A 21,359-nucleotide genomic window follows, 5' to 3' on the forward strand; every position below is an offset into this window, starting at 1 on the left:
AATTATAGCTGGTGGACTAACATATGGGCAGATTAAATTAGAAAATTTCACTTCTAAGGTAGTTTGGAACTGGAAGGACATTTCCCTGAAGAAATGTTACAAATATGGTGGGGTTGTCAGCCTGCTAAGAAAATTCTATTCAACTCTCAATGCAGCTGAACTGAATCAGCTTCTCAATGTAACCTGCAACACTGGAATCTCTCTCAGTAGAAAGCAGTCTGCAGGACAGACTCCTTTTCCTTCCCACCTCAAGAAGAACCTCTTCTCCCTTTCCCTCCACTGCTCTGGGTCACCGTCCTTAGTGGCAGAGGCAAGAGAGGCACCTGTGTCACAGGTGGAGAGATGGAGGCCACAATGGAGACACCTACAGGAGTTTCCTTGGGAGAGGAAGGAAAAAAGGACTTCCCAGGGAAAACTGGAGGAACAAACTTGTTCCGTGAATAGTTTTGGTAGGGTAAGCAATAACATTTTGGGGATGAGGCAGTGTTGGGAGGGAAGAAAATCTCTACAGCAGAAGACCTTGCAGCTGCACCCTGAGGGTAATGTTCCCAGCTTGGTAAGTTCATAAGGCCCATGGACCTGTACCATCTTCTGTTCTGTGTGCTGTAACAGCATTCACTGAAGGCCTTGCCTGTTTTGTTTCCCAAATAATGTAAGCAGCTATACCTTATACTTCTTTTTCCCATTTTTAAAAGCACTCAGCATACAATAACTGATTGATAATTCTATTTACTTTTTATATTACCTAAGTGGTCCTAAATTTAAATTGGGCTAAAAATCAGATTTTGCCACATTCACCATGAAGACATTTTATATATACCAAGTGAATTTTACAAAGTAAAGAAAGCAGTGAGATTTTTCAAAGAGCCCATGACTTACTGAAACTAAATCTAAAGGTGTTTGTCCTTCCTGATTTTTAAGAGTAGGATCAGCTCCATGGGCCAACAATAAAGCACAAAGCTGTGTCCGTCCCTTTTGGGCTGCTTCGTGCAAAGGAGTGAAAGCCCATTTGTCCGTAGCATTAACACATGCATTATACTTTATTAGCAAAGCTGCTACATCTACGTGCTGTGAAAGAGAAAACTCCTGTTACAGTCTGAAATATTACTTCATCACACTTTAGTTCTTAAAAAGAAAGTAGCTATATACCTATTTTTCCATAGTTTTAAATTTACTCTAGAAATGAAAAACTGTTTCTTCCCACCATCACAATTTGTGGGTGGTTGATTAAAAATTACAGTAGATGTTTTAATAATTTGAGAAACTAGATAATAGTTAAGAATTCTACACAGGAGGGAACTAAAACTAAAATGATAAACAGTTTCTCATTTATTTAAGTGTTATAACTGCTAAACATCAATTTATAAACCAGCAATCGTCCTCAATTACTCAATTGAAGATGGTCAGTACTGATGTTACTACTCAAGGATATTGTAAGTCAAGAACAATGCATCTGATCTTTACCAATTCGTATGAATCCCAGCGGGTTTTCTGGGCCCCAAACAAATAAAATCATCAACATCTCACAGAAAATAAAAGATATGTACAAGGAAAGACAAAATGTGCTGCATGTCACACAGCAAGCTACAACAGATTTAGATTTGAAAATTCGAAGTAACCTCTTTGGTTCTCAAATTTACTTCTCTGTAAAATTAGAAAGTCAAACTAAATTCTCTTTTAATTTCAATACTGATTCTCACTTTGAAAATTTCAGAGATTTTTAAAGGTAACATGGAAGAACTTACCCCATAAGATGCTGCATTGTGTAAAGGAATAAGTCCTCCTTTGTCTTGAGCATTCACATCAGCTCCATGTTGCAGCAGATACTCTGCAACTTCTAAATTATTATAACCAGCTGGTTAAGAAAAGAAGTAAAATTACTTTCACTTTTTCATATAAAAAATAGCTACACATATGTATATATCTATATATAAAGAACAGACATGATTTTAAAAATAAGAGATTTTATAGAAATCTGAAATTCTTCAAAGGAGTCTATTAAAGATTTATCTTATGGGAAAAAATTGCCCACTGGCCTCAGGTTGGAAGCTTTCAGTAATGATACCCATTTGTTTTAGAGACTCTAAAGTTATACTGATTGATTTACTTAAATCTTTCCTTTTAAAATGTTCCCACCAAAGTCCCTGCCTTCATGGTTGTTGTATACACAGTTTCTTGAACTCAGATACATGGTCTCAAAGCTGCAAGCAAAAGGCACCCAATCTATATAAAAGCCAAGTTAGGAACACAAGTGGCTGACAGAGCAGAAAACACACCAGTGTGGGTCTCAGGGCCTCATATCCCCAGAAGGCCACAAAGACATGCTTTTTGTTAGAGAGAATGTAGAGGTACACAACTCTACAAGTCTGGCAGCAGAACCAATTGCTGCTAAAGCCATGAAGTAAAACTTAGCATTTTATAAATGTACCATAACTCCCCAGCTGTCACCCTGAGAACTCAGCTATCTTAGTACATGCTCATGGTAAAGTAAGTATATTTCGTTTGACAACCATAGTTTGAAAGTAAATCTGGAACTTAACTTTGCCAACGTAAAACCGGGTATCACCTGAAACTTTAAAATAGTTCAAAATACTTTATTCACATTCATTTTCACTGTAGTTTTTTAAAAAGCCTTTTGCTGAATGATCTAAAGCAAAAAAACTTTAGTAAGGTCAAGTAAAGAAAAACAAAACTACGAAACTAACATAAGCTAAGTACTACACCAAATTCAAAAGTCCTTCCAGGTCTCAAGGTGTAATACCACATAAATGAGGAGAAATATTTTGTGTATACAACATATTTGCCACTTACAAGTACAACACAGACAAATAATAATGTTAAATGTTCTAGATAAGCTATCATTAAAATACAAAAAGCTTATATAAATAAATATGCACAGCACAATTCAAATCAGAGGTCAGGCTACATCTTGTCTTACAGGGACTAGAAACTCCTGACTGCCAGGAGGAGGAGGAGAGCTTTTTCTCACCTTGTTAGCATTTGTGGCTTATCACTTCAAAATGTGTCTAAAAGACACACAGATGGAGTAATTCTTTTCCACTGACAGTGGGGTCCTAACTTACATGGGGTCATAATTTAAAGGTAAAAACCACATACACTAAAATTATCTCTTAAAAACTAGGAACATAGCTGCTCACACTGTGAGACCAAAAGGAACTGAGAGAAGACTGTGCACTTCCATCTCCCACATTACACAAAGTGGCAAGAAACACCTGCATTCTTTTTTTCTCTTTTTAAACCGTATGTATTCAGATAAACTTGTATGAATCAAATGTGCCTATGATGCAGCTCCACTGAAGTACTAGCTGTAGCTCAGTGTTTTAATGGCCCATTCCCTAGCATCTTTAATACAGCTGAAAAAGATATACTGTGCCACTTTCATGAATGGAATCTTAGAACAAATGCCACGTACTGAATTGTAGTCCCCAAATTTCCTATGTTGAGCCCTAACCACTAGTATCTTGGAAAGTGACTGTATTTGGAGATAAGGCCTTTAAAGAGGTGATTAAGTTCAAATGAGGTTGTTAGGGTTAGCCCTAAGTGAATCTGACTGTTGTCCGTATAAGAGAAGATTAGAACACAGACACACCAGGGATATACACAGAGAAAAGGACATGTGAGGACACAGAGAAGGTGGTCATCTGCAAGCCAAGGAGAGAGGCCTCAGAAGAAACCAGTCCTGCCAACATCTCCAGAAGTGTGAGAAAATACGTTTCTGTTGTTTAAGCCACTTAGCCTGTGGTAAATCAAGGCAGGCCTAACAAACTAACACAACGAATAACTTGAGCAAGAGGTTTATGTAACTCCTGAAAGACTTTAAAGATTGTTTTCTGCTTGTGCTTAACAGCTATCATCAGAAGAATGGAAAGCTTTAGCTTCCCACGAGGAAGGATGGCTCAACAGGCATATTTTTGAAATTTCTGTAGTCAAAACACACACATCAAAGATGATTCACACAGTATGACCTGGAATAGAGGTTCCAAAGCACATGGTGACTGACAGAGCCCGTTTCAATTGTTCTTAGTGAATATAACATGCTGGTACCAAAGTGGACGTGAAGTACAGTTGCCCTGTACAAATACACTAGAGTATGATGGAAGTACTAGAAGATACTTGATTTTAATCTTTCAAGATTACTTATAGGAAATATTTTATTCAGGTAAAATGAATCTTACATTTCACCAGCCTAAATCTGAGACACTTCATCCACTTACCTGCTAAATGTAAAGGTGTTGAATGCCGGCCTTGGGTATCACGACAATTTACATTATCTGGAGAAGATAACTTCTTTACTCTGGCCAAACAACCCTTCTTGGCAGCATCCAACAAAGCTGCATCTCCCCTAAGTAGATCTTGGATATCTGTATCCCCATCTTTAACAAGATCCAAAGGAGTATTTCCATCTCTGTTTTTCTTTGTAGGGTCTGCACCATGCTGGGCATGTGAAAAACAGAAAGCGAGGAAATGGCTTAAGTTTGCCCTTGGTCAATGAGAAAATAGTACATTTAATGATACTAAGAGACTTTACCTTAAAGATTAACATGATTGTTATTAATGCTTAATTAATATACAAAAACTTACAATAAAAAATAGAAGCAGTTAAATATTGGGCTTTTATAATGCAGTAATACAGTTAAAAATTTAAACTTTCAAAATAAGGTAGTATCTCATTAAAAATTACCTTTCACATATGCTATTTTTAGTTTTCACGAAACTTCAACGTTGTGTAAAGTATAAATGTAACTATACTCTTGTTTTTTTACTGTAAAGTATCTATATCGGTACCAGTATAGAAAAACCAGTACTGTTAATTTCATCAGCGCTAAATAAAGCTGGCTTATAGTGTTCATGACATCTATTCTGAAATCCAGGTTCAGAATTAGACAACTTTGCTTCCTACCTCCTTACTAGTTTAACTTTATATTAGTTGTTAGAAATATCATAAACATATTTTGTATAATACACTCCGTCCACAGTAAGTACTTAAATATACCTGGAGCAGAAGTTTACAAATTTCATATTTTCCTTTTGCTGCTGCTTCATGTAAAGGTGTAAATTTCCATAAGTCAGCTACATTAACTACTGCTCCATGCTTAACAAGAAGTTCTGCAACTTCATAGTGTCCATAAGAACATGCATTGTGCAAAGGTACAAGGCCTCTGAAATGGAAAGTTAAATGAGTAACACAACACAAAGATACACTTTAATTTAAATTATTACATATAGCAGATAAATTTCTTGAACTGCATATGGGATTTTATTGATTGTATGTTACAGAACCTAAAATCTGAAAGCAGAAATGAAATTACTTTGTGAGGGGGAGGAAGGGAGGAAATTTCAAAAATATTTAAAATTGCAGAGAATGTAACAAACATCTATATACTCAATATCTAGAACTGAGAAATATACATTTTTAAAGAAAAATAATTTTAAGATAAACTGGAATAATTCAAGTATCCTCAATGCAAACTAAAAAATTTACATTAAAAATCAGTATCACACTAATGCTGTAATCTCCTTGGTCATTACAGAATAATAAAAAGGCATTATGCAGCTTTTTACATAAATGCTAATCATAAAGTCTTGACTGAAATTAAGAAGCTGTATTTAAGCCAATGTTAGCAAACAGACTTCTCTGAAAATAAAAGAGCTACCAACTATCTTAAAAATATTTTCAGATTTTCCTGCAAAGGCCAGATGAAGGAACAGAGAGGCCCCGGTGAGTGCTGGTACTTGCCCTTTATCTTTAGCATGCACGTCAGCTCCGTGTTGCAGCAGGTATTCCACCACAGACACCCGGTTATAGCCCGCCGCAAAGTGGAGCGGTGTGGACTGACGTCCTTCAATGTCTCTGCAGTTGACACTCTGAACAGTACATAACTTCTGTAGGATGGAACACAGTGTACACATGATGTTACATATTCTAACTTCTTGCTTTCATTTATCTAATAGAAATTTCCAACGTCTCATCATTATCAGTATTCTCAGAAACTCTTTGCTATTTATTCTCCTTACTTCGTCTTGTCATTTACTGGGAATCTCTCTGGTCCTCTTATCTATAATCATCTTCTTTTGCTAAAGCTCGTAGGTCCATTTTATTATTACCGTTACTACTATTTACATAAAGGTAACATTTAAGTACCAATTATCAGCAGTTGTAATTTCCATTTTGTGGTAAATATATGTATAGGTACCCTGGATCATAGGAGCACTGGCATCACCTGGGAACTTGTTAAAAACTCTGATTCTCAGACTTTTACCCACTGAATCAGAATCTGCATTCTGACAGGATCTCTACATAATCTGTAAGCACATTAAAGTACTGTTCTAGAACAGTGGTTCTCAAATTTTCATGTGCACTGGGTCCTACCTCCAGATTTCCTAATTTGTTATGTTTGGGATGGGGCCTGAGGAATTATACTTAGAGAATTATATTGTACTACATGGAATGAATTAACTAATAGAATGCTATTGGTTATATATAATCCTTGGGAGGATTAAGAAAAGTAATTTTTTGTCTTTTTTGGTTCAGGTGAGAAGTCTAGCTGAGAAAGGCTTGTAAGAGTAACACTCAAAATACTCAAGAGTATTTTACATGGAAAGTATGAACATTTGGGGAAGGAAAGCAACACAGATAATAAATCATGGTGCTTAAAAAAAGATCAAAAGAGTATTTTAGGTAAGAATATTACTAAAAACCCTTTCCCCTTTTTTTTTTTTTTTACTCCCCTACCCTACAAGCAGGCATAACTTAAGCCTAATAAACCAAAGGAGCCAGCTATCAGTAGGTTTACCTCAAGGGGGTTAATAACAGGTCTGATAGAACTCTTTAGTGCATTCCCAACCAGAGCCTGCTGGATATATACATTCAGGGTCTCACCATTGAGAGATGGTGTTCTGTGGCTCTGAAGTCGGGCTCCGGGAAGGAGGAATTAACCCATATGTCAAGTGCTGCTAGGTTTGGTCGTTATCAATGGCCATTCTAACTCCCTAGCTCTCAGTTTAATTTTGTCCACTGAGACAACTTTACTAACAGTAGGTGTCCAAGAAAGTATCTAGCCTGAGAGCTCACCACTAAACAAACACTACTGAGCACAGAAATGAAGTGCTCACTGGGCAATGTGCAGATGTTGTTGTCCTAGCGATTCATACCAAGCCACTGGTCTAGAGATATACAAGGAATAGAAAAGTTGATGGAGATAAATTTCCATTAAGTGATTTTAAAAGCAGAGTTGAGGAAAGGCAGCCTAATGTCTATCACAGGGAGAGGGGAAGGTATTCCTCAATCCAATGGCATTATTTTATTCTCCAAGTCCAATTGCTGCCCCCAGTCTTTTCTCTTGATCTATTTCTTCCTTCTAGCCCTCTTCTATCCTTATGAAAACAAAGTCTGGTCTTTAATATTAGTGTACTGAATATAGTTTTACGTTCCTTAATATATGTAAGTGGATGACCATTACAATTTTTTATCAGTAATCCCCCTTCCCTGCCAACAGCTAGTTGACTCTAACTCCATCTGCCCACCTAACGTAATTTATCATTCCTCAAAAAAACAAAAACAAAAACAAAATCTCAGCTCACTATCCTTAACTCAAGTGATTTGTTTTTCCACAAGTCATTAGTCAGTAAGAGAAACAAAATCCACCCTTTCAAAATCATGTTAACCTCCTAATTAAGGGCATGAGAATGAACTAAAAAATAAGTCAAACAATAAACTGCATAATAGCATTTTTCTTTGAAAAATTATTAAAAAAAATAAAATCTTAAGTTATTTGGAAACGACTGCACTATCTACACAGATAAAGCAGTAGGAAAGGATCACAAAGACTTTTAAATCAACTTTGAGAAATCTCTTTATTTAAAAGGACAGTGAATAAATTTCCTCAGAGCTGAAGGTTAGATGAGACCAATATTTATATTTTGTTCTCAGAAAATCTAAAATTGATTTTGTGGGGTTAGTCTATTCAGGATTAAGAACACCATAGAGAAATATAGTGAAACTGTTTCAAATAGTGACCTCTGCCACGAATCAAATCAATAAATTAAGCTTTTTATAAAACTTATTTCCTATCAGTGCCACCGCAAATAGGACCAGCACTGCTTTGAAAAAGTCTGTGTGTGGTGGGGAGAGAGGACACAACAGTGTTCTTTTCTCCCTTACTAGCTCTGGAAATGAAAATAACATTATTGCATTACTGAAGAATTATCTAATTCATGAAACATGCTGAGTTAATTTTAATTTATATTAGTTGAACTGAAAAGTAGTCTTGCTCTTCCAAAATGTTAGTCTTCCGAGTTAATTATTCAGATGCACAGTTTCTATAGGTAATAGAAGTATCTGGTATAGGCAATAAGACATTACATATGATTCTACAGTAAAAGCAAAGCTTGAGGAAAGGTTGACCATTATAGGAGATGGGTCCTAGAAGGGCTAGTTGGCTCTTCTGAGAAAGAAAAAAAGTATTTCAGAGTCGAGATAAACTGAAGATTACTAGGAGACAATGGCTCTGAAAAGTGGTGACACTCTATTATTACTATATTTAAACACTGGGTCCTCACAGATGTAGAGGGGGCAAAGAAATGAAGAAGCCAGAAGAAAGATATAGACAGAGTGATACACTGTTCAGTTTTCTTCCCTTCCTGTTTTAGGTGTCATATGTAAACAATAATGGACAATAATTTGATATGCGTTATTCTTTTAAAGGGACAAATAGGTTCTTTAAACAAAATGCATTTCTATAAACATGAAGTTTATTTAAATTTGTGACTATGATGTATTTATTGAGATGTGAAATCAAAGTTTCTTTCATTAATGATCCTTATTTGCAGAGCAGAACTAGATTAGCATTATTTACCTTTTAAAACAATGCACATATAAATAACTTGATTTTTCGTATTAACAGTACAGATTCGTTAAATAGTTAAAATAAAAACCCAAAGTTAACAAAACCATAAGATCGTATCTTACTTTTACAGTTTCTACATCTCCAGCTTTTGCAGCTTCCAGCAATTGTCTGTCGGCCTCTGAATTACCTAATGGGATACCCTCTAAAAAGAAAGAGAAGGAAAGAGTGATTAACTCCTGTTTGGAAAGGGGCTAGGGGGGCTTTGGAAGGGGGCTAGGGGGCGAAGCTTCAAGGGAGGCATCGTATCTGAAAGTAAAGCTCTTTTTACAGTTTGGTGGTAATTATGTAGGAAATCTCCATGGTAGTAGGGGAAAAGCAGTAAAAACTTTTTGAAACATTTTACACACACACACACACATACACGCACACACGCATATGTGAAATGTACGTAAATGTGAATTATAAAATGAGATTTAAGTAATATAAAGGAACATAAATAAGGTAGATAATGAAAGATGGCCTGACCTATAACCAAGTTTAACAGTATTTGGGCATTGAGTACAATGAGCTGTAAGAAGAAATAACAGCTTATAAGGACCTACTGTACAGAACAGCAACTATATCCAATTTCTTGTAATGAGCTGTAATGGAAAAGAATCTAAATATATGTATGTATACGTATAACTGAATCGCTTAGTTGTACACCTGAAACTAACAGTCATCGACCACACTTCAATAAAAAGTAAGAATTTTAAAAAAAGAAACAGCCAACAAATCTAAAAACACTTTCTTTTTACTACCAACTCTTATAATGATATGTAAAAAAAAATAAAGGTTAATTTAAAAAAATAATAATTTCATGGAAGCATTCAATACCTTGAAGAAGTTGCTGCACATTTTCATTTCCCATCTGTAAGGCAGTAAAGCCCTGAAGGGATATGATGTTAGGATCACACCCATAACTCAGGAGTAGGCGGCAGGTTTGCAGATGACCACAATGTGCAGCTCTGTGCAGAGAAGTCTGACCGAGATTATCCAGAGCATTAACCTTAACAATGCAGAAAAAGCTAAAATTAGCTTGCAGTGCAAAATTTTAAACTGTCCATTCGTGTATTCAGCACTTGTTACTAATTTAAAAATTTCAACTATTCTTTTATGAAGCCTATTATCCAGTGCCAATGCAAGTAATTTTGCTCAAATCAAAGTATAAATTCACCAATTCATGAAGGCAGACATCAGAAGACCCAATTTTGGATTAAAAATGTTAAGATGTTGAAAAACAGTTGTGTTTATTAGCATTACAGTATTCACAGATTTACTGCATTTAGAGCTAGACATTGCCTAAGAAAGTCTAATGTATGTATTTTAATGGATCTCTGAGGTATAGAAATGTTGAAACTAACTCCAAGATAATAGTAACAAAGCCAGAGACTAAATTATCATTAAAATACTTATTTCTATTGGCTTATTCTTCTAACTTATTTATCATGTAAAATATAATCTGTATGGATCAAGACACTATGGTATATTCACACAACAGAATATTTCTTAGCAATAAAAAGGAACAAATTATTGATACGTGGCTTAATCTCCAAAACATTATTCTGAGTGGAAAAAGTCTTACACCAAAGAGTATATATTGCATGATTCCATGGACATGAAGGCCCAGAACAGCTGCATCTAATCTATGTTAGAAAAAATCAAAATGGTTGTTGCCTTTAGGTGTGGAGACTGCCTTGGATGGGACACTGCATTTGCTATAAGATAATGTTCTCTACTGTCATGAGTTTTAGTTACGCAGGTATATGCATTAGGCAAAGTTCAGTAAATGTACATTTAAGACTTGTACATTTCATTGCACATAAATTTCACATCCAAATAAAACCTGAAAATAAATATTAATGTCTAGCTGAATCCTACTAAGAGAATTTAGGGAGAAGTGTACAGTAATTAGCAAATTTTTTAAAAAAAAGTTTGCCAAAAAAAGAGATATTGACGGATAGAGGGAGAAATTGGTGGATATAAAAGAAAACAATATGGTAAAATGCTAGTGACAGAATTTAGATGGTGAGTATATAATTCCTCTCTTTAAAATTCTTTCAACTTGGTTGTATTTTTTGAAATTTTCCATTAAAAAAAAGTCACCTGTAAGACTCCTCCTATCTCATCCCCATCCCCCCAACCAGCCAGGAAAATAATTCTTCAAATCATAACTGAGAAATCAAATTCCTCAGTAATCAATCATATGACCACTAACGTGTTTTGAGACACTGTCTAATTCATATTCTTAGAATCAGAGAACATCTGAACAGAAGTATATAATAAGACTTTCTCAATGAATCTAAAAGTAGCCTATAAAACTAGTCTCCATGCTTATTGAATCTGAAAAATCAATTTAAAATGCTTAAGGCAATTAATTTATTTATTCACATAAAAAACTCACTGAAATGTGAACTACATTTACTTGAAAACTTTATCTGGGTACCACTCTGTGTAAAGATCAGGTGACCAACTTGTCCTGGTTTGTCTGGGACTTTTCCAGTTTAAGCACTGAAAAGTCCTGTGTTCCCAGAAATCCCTCAGTCCTGGGACAAACCTGGATGGTTGGTCACCTTAGTTGAGACTGTTTCACAAATCAAATTTAATTTGCATCCAGACAGTCTTCACATAATGCACCACACGTAAGAAAAGAGCAATCAACGAAAAGTTACAGAACAGGCAGACAAATGAGGTATGCCAAGCAGTCAAGCAGAAATAAACTTTATTTTTTCAATACTTTACAATAAGAAAGATTGAGATTATACATTATCAAGAATTCCCCCAAATCGAAGAGAAATTAGGACACTGAGAGGCAACAGAAGAAACTGTAGAATCAAAGTGGTTCCTTGGGTGGAAACCCAAGGAAGGACAGATCAGAAAACAAGTCTACAAAGTTCATTTGAAGAAGAGCCTCAGGGGGCCCCAAGGGTAAAGGGATCTCTCTTTCTTTCTTCTCGCTTCATCAGAGCAGCTGAATTCTGTTCTACAACAACTACCCACCAAAGATTTTGTTTGAAGAAAACAAGGATCTGTGGCTAAAAACTGTGAAAACTGTTGAATTAGGTGACCGTTATCTCTTCCAATATGGGATGCTATCTATGTGTATCGTTTACTGAGTAACTTTTTTTAAGTTCCTAGGTAAGAAATTGTGATTTTTAGCCTTGATGAAAACATAATTATTCCATGAATAAAATGCTTTGTGTACAAATGTTAACTACAGAACAGTAACTTCACAATATGAGAAGCTACATTTTAAGTCAAGTCATTTAAACAGTTTAACTATTTCATTCTGTTCCATGTTCTTTGGCTTAGTCATGAAATAATAGAGGGTAAGAGAGACTGTGCCTGGGGTAATAGCAGGAGTTATCGTGGTAACCATGGAACAGAAGATACCAGAAGAGAATCCTGGAAAAGATGATAGGTCAGAATATGGATGTCTCTGGCTAGGGATATTCTCAAGAGTGTACTGTTAGACCTGAAGGATATTTACCCAGTGTGGTGTGGTTAAAAGGAAGGGAGAAGGAAGGATATGTAGGAATAACATATCTTTGAGTAAATCCATAGACTTTTTAGCAAAAAGATATAGAAAAAAGTATCTGCAGGACTATTTCGAGGAAAAAAATAATACTTATGAGAGAGTAAATAGTTTAGGAAGTCAGGCATTTCATCTGCTAAATAGAAAGTAACTCACTGGATTACCAAAGATTACCAAAAGTGAAGTATACCTTTGCTTCATGTTTCACCACTACTTCAACAACATCGTTATGAGCTTTCTCAGAGGCCACATGTAGAGGAGTCAAGAATCTTAAAGAGAAAAAGCCAGACAATGAAGTATTTTCCAAAAGATAAAAATGTCAATAATTTTTAATTACTAAAAGCATACTTACTCTTTAGTCTTCTCATTGATGTTTGCTCCTTTTCTTAGCAACAGTTCACATATTTGCTTTCTTTTGGGATATGGAGACGCGGCAGCACAATGCTAGATAATTTAAATTGCAGCATTAATCAAGGACTATACAGAACTGGTTTTTATTTAAGAACACTTGTGCTTCCAATCAAGAACAATCAAGGAGTTACTTCACACCTTTGTTTCATTTCTGACCTAACTTTGCTCTTCATAATATGTGCAATGATCACTAAAGTCTGACAGGGCTGGAAAATCCTATCTACCAAGGGATATGTTACTAAATATTCTGATCAGGCTTTATACTTATTCTACATCTCTGAAAAAGCTACTACTGCTATGATGAAAAACTTAAATTGTGACCAATAGTCCTTTCAAAACTGTTCCCATATAGCACGATGCTTATGTCATTTTTTAAAGGTTAATAAAACACTCCAATGTCTGGGATTTCATTACATGAGGTAACAACAAAATACTCATCAGCACTGGATTCTGCCTGGTAAAACACCGACAGAATAGCTGACAAATTGGGTAGTATTTATTTCTCTCTCAGTGAGTTGTTCTAGCAGAATAAGAAGCCTGGATTACCTGTTTGATAAAATCAGTGGCAGAAAATAATACACTCTCAGTTGGAGGCTGCAGGATCTATGTTTATGATGTATCAAAGAGGAAAGGAGACACGAGGTAGGGATTTGCCGGTTATAAACCTAATTAGCATCTCATGGTCATGTTCCAGATCTTTGTACCCCCAACATCCAGGATTATACTCATAAACAACAGGTGTTCAATAAATGTCAGAATGAGTGAATAACCAAATCAATGTATGAATGTTAAAACTGAAAACTGACAATTCATGGAATAGAAGTTCTGGATAATTATCAAGCTAAATTGCACCATACATCTAAACTCAGTATGTATCAAATTTGTTCTCTGATTTTAATCTGTTGTTAATCATAAAGCTTATCTGATCTTTGTAACTGTTTCAGATTCATTCTTTGATATTGTTGCTGCCACCAAAATCATTTATTTGCCCTCAATAAAACCATTTCTAACTGGTGAACATACCTTCCTTGGTGTGTTTTCAGTAATCATCCCAGGACATCTACCAGGATGGCACAGAGAATGGAAATAGTTCATACCCAAGAATTCTTGAGCTCATCCATCTCAAGTTAAACCCTTACTCATCTGCCCCATCCTGTTACAGGCAGGACCTGTGATTGCTGGAAACTTGGAAGACACTGTCTCTGCAGCACAACTATCTACCAACAGTTAACTCCTTGTCTGTTTTAAAGTTAGTAACAAAAGATGAGTGGTTTAACAGTAGAGAACTTAAGAGAAAATAACGTAGAATTAACTTTTCAGACCAGAAAATTTTCCCCATCAGTTTTTCCAAGTTTCTCTGTACCACCTTGATACTGTTATGATTTTAATTTTGCACTGGCACTTACCAGTCTGCAACTTTGCTCTTTTTTTTTTTTAACATGGATTTTTTTTTTTTTTACAAGTAGCAAAAAAGATCTAAAATGCTTTATAGACAGGTTTCTACATAAGCTTCAGAGTTTATATCATGGCATAAGGAAGAAAATTTACCATAAAGATATCAGATAAGTAAGGCTACTAGGAGTTAAATCTGCCCCAACACATTAACTTACTTAGTGTCATCTTCCCTCATCCGAAGCACATTCTAAAACTCATACAGCTTTGTTCCTTTTAAATTTCTACTGTTAAGGTGGCCTCTGATGACGTCATTCCCTTATCTTCCACCCCTTACCTCTGCTCACTTCCATTCTGTCCTGACTGCTTCTCCACAGACCGCTCCACCCTTGCCTACTTTGTTAGAGCTCCACAGAGCCGGTATGACCTCTCAGGGATGTGATGTTACCTTACCATTCACACAGATACCTTATTCACACAGTACAGAGGGGCTATATGCAAACTTCAGATCTGATTTTGAAAAAAAATTACAATACTGAAAGGAAAATTAACTGGTTTTTATCTTGACGGCAGGATTATCTTATTTTTCAGTGGGTTCCAAATTTTCAATCATAAACATCTATACTCTTCATAGTAAGAAAAAAGTAAATGATACATACAATTTGTGATAATAAAAGTTACATATATGGCAGTATGTGAGCAAAATTTTTCTCTGGAAGGCTGCCCAAATGAACAACAGTACTGCCTTTTGAGGGGATAAGGTGGTTTATTTTTCTGTATTCAAAATTTTTTCTTTCTATATCTGTAGGCATTAATTTTTAAAAAGCACATATTTTAAGAACAATGCTATTATTAAAAGTAGGATATTATGTTAGGTATCCTGTATCATCAAAAGAAGTAGGACATTATGATCAGTTTAGCATGGTTTTGGCTATTTTATTTTAAAAACTTAAACCTGAATTATTACCAATGCTGTTTCATGTGTCTGAGGATGCTTAAAATTCACCATTTCCAGAGAGAGATGTTTTTTGATTCGTGTAACATCAGCTTCCCGTGCAGCTTGAAGCAATGAGTGGCCTTTAAATTCATCTAGATAAAGAAAAAGCATTTAAATCTGCATGAGAATTATCAAATTTATGGGACTTACCTTGTGAAAGATTATTTTCAAAATTATCTACCAAAGTAGTCAGGCTCTAAAGATATGCTCCAAATATAACCCCTGAAAGGGGAGACAGTGGTACTGCAGTTCCCCTTGGTTATGATCCAATTCATCCCTACATGTATACAACATGCCAACTCACGTATACTCATGGCCAACTCAAGGTCTATTTTGGTCTGGTATCTGGATTACTGCAGTATATTTCCAGACCAGAGACTTCTGAGAATTTTCCAAAGCAAAAAACTTTTCTCAGTAAAGAAATAAAAAGTGATTATAGTCCCTATATTAACATTATGGAGGTAGCAGATGGTTTTGTAAATAAATCAGAGAACTGGGGACTAGACTAGTTAGATATTTCCAAGAGCCACCTACTGATGAACAAATGAAAGAGTATTTTCTCAAGATTCCTCTCTTTTATTCACTGGACTTGTGAAACCACCCATTACCCTTTACTATTTCAGAGTAATAAGCTTAACACAAGTGTTCTATTTATGTACAGTGATACTGTATTCGAATTAGGTGGCTATTTCTCACTACATCATCTATTTCAGTTACAGACAGAAAAGCACAGAAGTGCCCAGATACCAAAGAATATTAGATGACAAAATCTAGAGACTATGTTTGTAAAACAGCAATCTTACAAATAACACTTGAACTTCATGGCAGATAAAGAGTCACATCAAAGACAGGAACAAAACCCAAGTTCTTTCTTTTCAAAAGCATACCATCTATAAGACTAACACATATAAAAAGCATTTAACCTGACATGAGAAAAGCAAATACAAATATACTTTCTTTTCATAGCATCTTAAGAGCAAAATGAGTTGAAACTTTCAAATGATTTAATGTGCTAGTCTGAACAACAATAGATATCCATGGCTAAGGAAAATATTCTATTATTTTACTATTTCTAAAAAAAAAAAACCAAGAAAAGATTTTAGTTTACTGATATGAGTCTAGCTGAGCATTCACCATTTTATACTTACACGCTAGTCTTTCTTTTAGCTGTGGTGTGGGAGCCAAGTCTATAGCACTTTTATTGTGACAGTTCAGCAGTGTTGGATCTGCACCATAACTTAGGAGAAGAGAACACACTTCAACCCTGTTCTTGGAAGCTGCCTCATGAAGAGGAGTGAACTGCCACAAATCCATTGCATTGACGCAGGCACCATGCTGAGGGGTTGGGGTAGGTAAAGTATATATTTAGAGCTCAATTTTTAAGAGACTTTAGAATTACTAGTACTGTGTAATTTAACATCACGCAAGCTTAAAAAGATAATGTTCCCAAAGGTCACTTTCAAACCAATTATTTCAGAAAGAGAATACATTTTCCCCATAGAAAAATGGTTGCCTAGGCCTACCCATTATTATTTACTACCCAAGTGCCTATTTTAACTCTTCTTTTGTTAAAACAGTTAAAACGAAGCTTTAGATTTAACCATCTTTTCCAAGAACTATTTTTTTTCTTTGATATAATTTACATATGGTAAAATGTACAGTTCTTAAGTGTACAGTTCGGTGAGTTTTGACAAATGTATATACCCATGAGATCATCACTCAATTCAAGATGCAGGATGTTTTCATTACCCGAGAATGGCCCCTCATACTCCTTTTACAGTCAATTCCTGCCCCCTTTCTTACTGTTGGTACTACATACTAGAATTACTCATTCTTGAATTTTACTAAAATGGAGTAACAAAATATGTACTTGTGTCTAGCTTCTTTCACACAATGCTTTTGAGAATCATTCATGCTGTTGTATCAAGTTTTTATTGCTGAGTTGCATTCCATTGTGCAGTATTCCATAATCCATCATCCTGTTGATGGGCATTTGGACTGTTTCTAGTTTTTCACTATTATATATAGGTTGTCATGAACATCCATGTACAAGTCTCTTTATGAATACACACTATCATTTCTCTTGGATGTATCCCTAGGGGCGGAATTGCTGGGTCATATGGAAGTTGTATGTTTACTTTTATTAGAAACTGCTGAACAGTTTTCTAAAGTGCTTGTATTATTTTTGCATTGCCATCAGCAATGTCTGAGTTCCAGTGGTCCACATCCTTGCTAACACCGTCAGTCTTTTCAATTTTAGACATTTCCATGTACTAGAGTTCGATGGACCACAGAAGTCATTCTAGTTCAGCCTCTCATCAAACACAAAACCCCTGTCATAGCATTCTGGCAGAAGGCAAACCAGCTACTTACTCTTTAGTACTTTCAATGATGGGAAACTAATTCTCAACTAATTTGGCTTTTTATAATTACTAGATAACTCCTGATTCTCTTGAACCTGACTACTCTAGTAATTGCACCCTCACCTCAGTTAACTTCCTCTATATACACAACCTCTAACCAGCCTCCCACTCTTATTTAGCTAATACTAGGTCTTGGGAAAACATCATTCAGTTGTCTGTAAGTCCCAGTACAATCTGTGATGTTTCACTCTCATCCACAATAACATTCCAAATATTCTGTTGAATTCAAGATTCAGTTTTACAATAAGCAAAAGCACTACTGTTAAAATGTATAATATTATGGCCACATTATAAATTTTATAAGGCTTATGGGCTATTTAGAATATCTAATCATTATAATTAAGTTGTTTCTGTGGGAAAATGTATTCTGTGGTAGCACATGCCTCAAAGGAAGCAAAGAGGCATTGGAAACAAATGTCCTCTTTCTCTTCCCATGACAGCTGATGACAGAATGAGTCAAAGTTTTAGAGGCAGAATGGGTGAAGAGTGAGAGAAGTCTAAAGAATGTGGTCAAATACATATGTAGAGTCTGGGGGACAAAAAGAAATGAGTGTAAGTAACATTTTTGGATCCACTCTCAAAGAGAATACGTAGCTTCTATTGTCAACCAACAGGGGTAAACAAGGAGTTGCTTGCCAGTCCTGGGAACTTGCTTGTTAAACAGTAGTCACCCAGCATACTGGAAGAAGTAAAGCTTACCAAGTGAGCCTGCTCTAACCCAAAGTACAACTGGGCAGGTCTTGCAAATGTAACTAGTGGTTTTAATATTATATGGTTCACTACAAATTGCTTTCTGTTATTTTCAAGAGTTTTGAAACTTCAACCTTTAGCCAAAAATTTTAGATTCACTTAATCCAGTATTTGCAAAATGGTAGTTATTTTATGTATAAAATCTGAGGTATCTCAAAAATCTCAAAAAAGTCAGATAGATGCTAACACTTTATAATGATTATAAATACTCCTATATCCACCAACACTAAAAACACAAAACACATATACTATGTATTTCAAGTAATTTTATATAACTATAAGAAAAGTACACAAGAACTAACCTTGACCAGAAGTTCAGTTACTTCATAATGACCATAGGAACAGGCATTGTGTAGGGGCACCAGATCACTACAATATGAGAGGAAGGGAAAAGCCTGTGTTATTAGGTTTCCTAGGCTTAGTTTATTTGATTTTAATTAAATTTATGCTTAAATTTAAATAAAGTTAAATGGTTTATGAGACCTTCTAATAAAAATGTATGAAATTTAACAGTATCTAGTCGAACCCTACTAGTTCTAACAATTTCAACTCCCAAGTCTCTTTCAACTTCATCTTTTTTTCCCCTCCACCCACTGCTACCGCCATTGCCTCAGTCTGGGCCTGTATTATTTCTCCCTATTCTATTGAAACAGTCCGCAGTTCAATTTATCCTACAAGTTATAGCCAGATTTTTCTAAAAAGTGAATCTGATGTGGTTACTCCTTGTTTTAATATCCTTCTTGGTTCTCCCATGCTTTCAAAAGATGGTTCCAATCGTTTAGCTTGGCATACGATGATCTGACCCTCTCTGGCCTTACCCTTCAATAATGGAATGCTAAACTACCTGAGGTTCCCTGAATGCCATACTACTCCCCAGGTGAAACAGGAAAGATTTTCCCTCCCTTCTGACTTACTTCTGCACATTTTTCCAAACTCAGAGCTCCAAAACTGGCTCTTGTTTGAAACATTTTTTTTTTTTTGAGATTCTGTAAGATAAATTGCTATATTCCTTCATATAAATCCCAATTCCTTCATGACAGCAATGGAGGAAGAACTTTCTATACAGGAAGGTACAGAGGAATCTTGAAATCCTGACCCAAGGTGTTCCTCCTTGGGAATCACTCACTAATTACCAAAGACATCACAATGGCCTCTGCTGAGTGATGGCCATCCATGGCTTAGTCTTTGGTTCTATCAGCTCCCTCTTTAAAGGTTTATGGCTTTCCTCACTGTTTTGATTATACAATTTCTTACTTCCTGAGCACCAATTTCATTCCCAACTATCTACTAGCTACCTCCACCTGAATTCCCATCATCAGCTAATAAAACCAAGACTTCTAAAAGTGAACTCAATGTTCTCCCCACAAAACAGATTTCTCCTCTTAGATTTCTGAATGTGTATCACGGGGTTTCACTTATTCATCTTCAGAGTCTGAAATGTAGTCATCTCTTTATTCTTTTCTATCTCATCATATCTAAATATTCAACAAATCTTATCCATTCTTACACTGTAGTATCTCTCACATCTGCATCTTCTTTTCATTTCCTCTGCCACTACTATTATAAAATTTACTATGCTTGAACCCATAAATGCTCACTCTCCTCACTGCTTTTCCCTCTAGTCTTCTTCAAGCTACCTGACACATTGCTGCCAGAATGCATTTCCTAAAACTTTTTTTTGAAGAATGATTCTCTTTGCTTAAGATCCTTCAATGGCTAATGTGGCTCACAGAATCAAGTTTGCATTCCTTAGGCTAGAATGCCAAGTCCTTTAAAAGTTGGTTCTTACCTGTTTTCCTAACTCTAACCTTTATTTCTCCCCTATGTGAATCACTGCTTTAGCCAAGCTGGTCTAGTCATTGTGTCTTTGATATGCTGTAATGTCTGCTGTAGCACCTTCTCTCACACCAGTTCTCCTGCACAGAGTGATGTTTCTTAAATTCTCTGCTTTCCTGAACTGAGTCCAGGGCAAATATCACCTTCCCAAAGGATCTCCCAACCACTAGCCTGAGCATTGAGTATCTGCTCCTAACAAATCCTGTAGTACTATGCCTTTCTATTTACCACCTCACACTTAGTAGAGAACTTATATCGTTAGGTATCTTTTCATGCCTTCTAAAGTGTAGTGTAAGCCCTATGGATGGTGACTTTAAGGTTTTATAATTTCCTGTGCTCTCAGAGGAACCTGCATATTCTAAAAGCTCGATAAAAATGTTTACAATATTTAGTAAAAAATATGATTTTTACAAGATTACAGAGATTATCATAAGCACAGTAACACTTAAGAAATCCTCATTTTTGTTCAAATGCTTATTTACCCTTTATCTTTAGCATGGACATCAGCTCCATGTTGCAACAACAGTTGTACAATCTTCACTCTGTTGTATCCTGCTGCCAAATGCAATGGTGTTGACTGAAATATTAATGAGACAAATTAATGAAATGCAAACAATAGCTTCAAAATTGCACGAAAAGGTAAAAATCCAGAGAAAACTTTATATCTTCATTGTCTAAATAATAGTAATGACTGAGTTTTACAAAATCTAACATATATACCAGAGGGATAGTATAAAAGTTTGTTTAGAAGCTCACTATTGCAAATAGGAAGCAAACTAAATGCTTATTATTAACAAAGTTTTACTAAGGTTAAGAATTAATCCAAATTATTGCTTAAAACATCTGATGAGAATGTTGATATCTTCTTTTAAGTAAAAAGACAAACACAATTTCATGTTATGAGGAGACGCACACAAACTTAGTTGCAAAAGGAAGTACCTTTCTGCCGTCACTTGCATGGCAGTTGACATTTAATGGTGTAAGCAGAGCCATCATTTTCTCCTCGTTGCCACTCCTAGCACACAAAAAAATGTATTAGCAATTTGTATTCTTTGTCAGATCCTACCTGGAGACGTTATGTGACCATTAAAAAAAAATTCATTCTCTTT

At 35.5% G+C, this 21,359-nt stretch overlaps 1 protein-coding gene across 2 annotated transcripts in view; it reads right to left on the reverse strand.

Moving 5' to 3' along the window:
* TNKS2 (tankyrase 2) overlaps window positions 1-21,359 on the reverse strand; it is a 56,918-nt gene that overhangs the window by 17,210 nt on the left and 18,349 nt on the right. The window contains exons 5-18 of one of the 2 annotated variants that reach the window (XM_074373963.1): window positions 21,190-21,265; window positions 20,733-20,827; window positions 18,717-18,783; window positions 16,390-16,576; window positions 15,212-15,333; window positions 12,794-12,885; window positions 12,632-12,710; window positions 9,744-9,915; window positions 8,990-9,069; window positions 5,759-5,904; window positions 5,015-5,180; window positions 4,236-4,455; window positions 1,746-1,855; window positions 880-1,068 (exon numbers count right to left, since the gene is read on the reverse strand). In XM_074373963.1, the coding sequence (XP_074230064.1) occupies window positions 880-1,068; window positions 1,746-1,855; window positions 4,236-4,455; window positions 5,015-5,180; window positions 5,759-5,904; window positions 8,990-9,069; window positions 9,744-9,915; window positions 12,632-12,710; window positions 12,794-12,885; window positions 15,212-15,333; window positions 16,390-16,576; window positions 18,717-18,783; window positions 20,733-20,827; window positions 21,190-21,265 (1,801 nt within the window). The remainder of the gene's footprint in view (window positions 1-879; window positions 1,069-1,745; window positions 1,856-4,235; window positions 4,456-5,014; window positions 5,181-5,758; window positions 5,905-8,989; window positions 9,070-9,743; window positions 9,916-12,631; window positions 12,711-12,793; window positions 12,886-15,211; window positions 15,334-16,389; window positions 16,577-18,716; window positions 18,784-20,732; window positions 20,828-21,189; window positions 21,266-21,359) is intronic. The other variant, XM_074373964.1, reaches the window with a different exon arrangement.

The sequence above is a fragment of the Camelus bactrianus genome, chromosome 11, assembly GCF_048773025.1.
Source record: "Camelus bactrianus isolate YW-2024 breed Bactrian camel chromosome 11, ASM4877302v1, whole genome shotgun sequence".
Classification (NCBI taxonomy): domain Eukaryota; kingdom Metazoa; phylum Chordata; class Mammalia; order Artiodactyla; family Camelidae; genus Camelus; species Camelus bactrianus.